Source organism: Penaeus monodon, chromosome 33, assembly GCF_015228065.2.
Source record: "Penaeus monodon isolate SGIC_2016 chromosome 33, NSTDA_Pmon_1, whole genome shotgun sequence".
In the NCBI taxonomy this organism is placed as follows: domain Eukaryota; kingdom Metazoa; phylum Arthropoda; class Malacostraca; order Decapoda; family Penaeidae; genus Penaeus; species Penaeus monodon.
Window position 1 is genome coordinate 21,871,198 of NC_051418.1, and position 600 is coordinate 21,871,797.

Sequence of the window (600 nt, forward strand, 5' to 3'; positions counted from 1 at the left end):
TGTGCGAGTCACCATCTATTCTCTACTTCATTCTTTCTAACATCAGAGAAAGTAATTATGGAGAAAAAATACAATAAAACATGGAAAGGCTCGTGCGGGTGTAAAATCTTTCAAATTCCGCTTTCAATCTTTATTTTGTTTTGATTTTGCAGATGAATGGCGTTATTAAATGGGAATTTCTGCGATGAATTTAATGTTTTAAACGTTATTCTTTTTTAAGTAACTTGAAACTAACCCCCGTAGAAAATGAAATCTACATCCATGTATATTTCCATACATAAAACCATACACGTATACCAACAATTAAACGGAAATCAGAGCATGCTAATTATACTTACCATCCCTGTCCTTCTGATCTCTTTCCGCCCCAGGAGATAAAAGACGAAGAACAAAGGAGTCACGATCAGCGCAGTCACCATGACCCCGCCCGCAAAGAAGTCCGTATCGGTCCCTACGTTGCCGGCGAAGTGGTGGGTGTCGCCGAAGGTCAAGGGAATTCCCCTGAAGAGCCCGAAGGTGGTGGCCACTGTCACCTGCGAGACGGAGAGGGGGGGTAAAAAGAAGGGAGTGAGTAGGGAGGGGAATGAAAAGCAAATAGAG

At 42.5% G+C, this 600-nt stretch overlaps 1 protein-coding gene across 2 annotated transcripts in view; it reads right to left on the reverse strand.

The window, feature by feature from the left end:
- The window catches only part of LOC119594148, a 2,889-nt gene that overhangs the window by 852 nt on the left and 1,437 nt on the right, over nt 1-600 (reverse strand). For both annotated transcript variants that reach the window (XM_037943215.1, XM_037943216.1), the window contains exon 3: nt 339-533. In XM_037943215.1, coding sequence (XP_037799143.1) covers nt 339-533 — 195 coding nt within the window. The remainder of the gene's footprint in view (nt 1-338; nt 534-600) is intronic.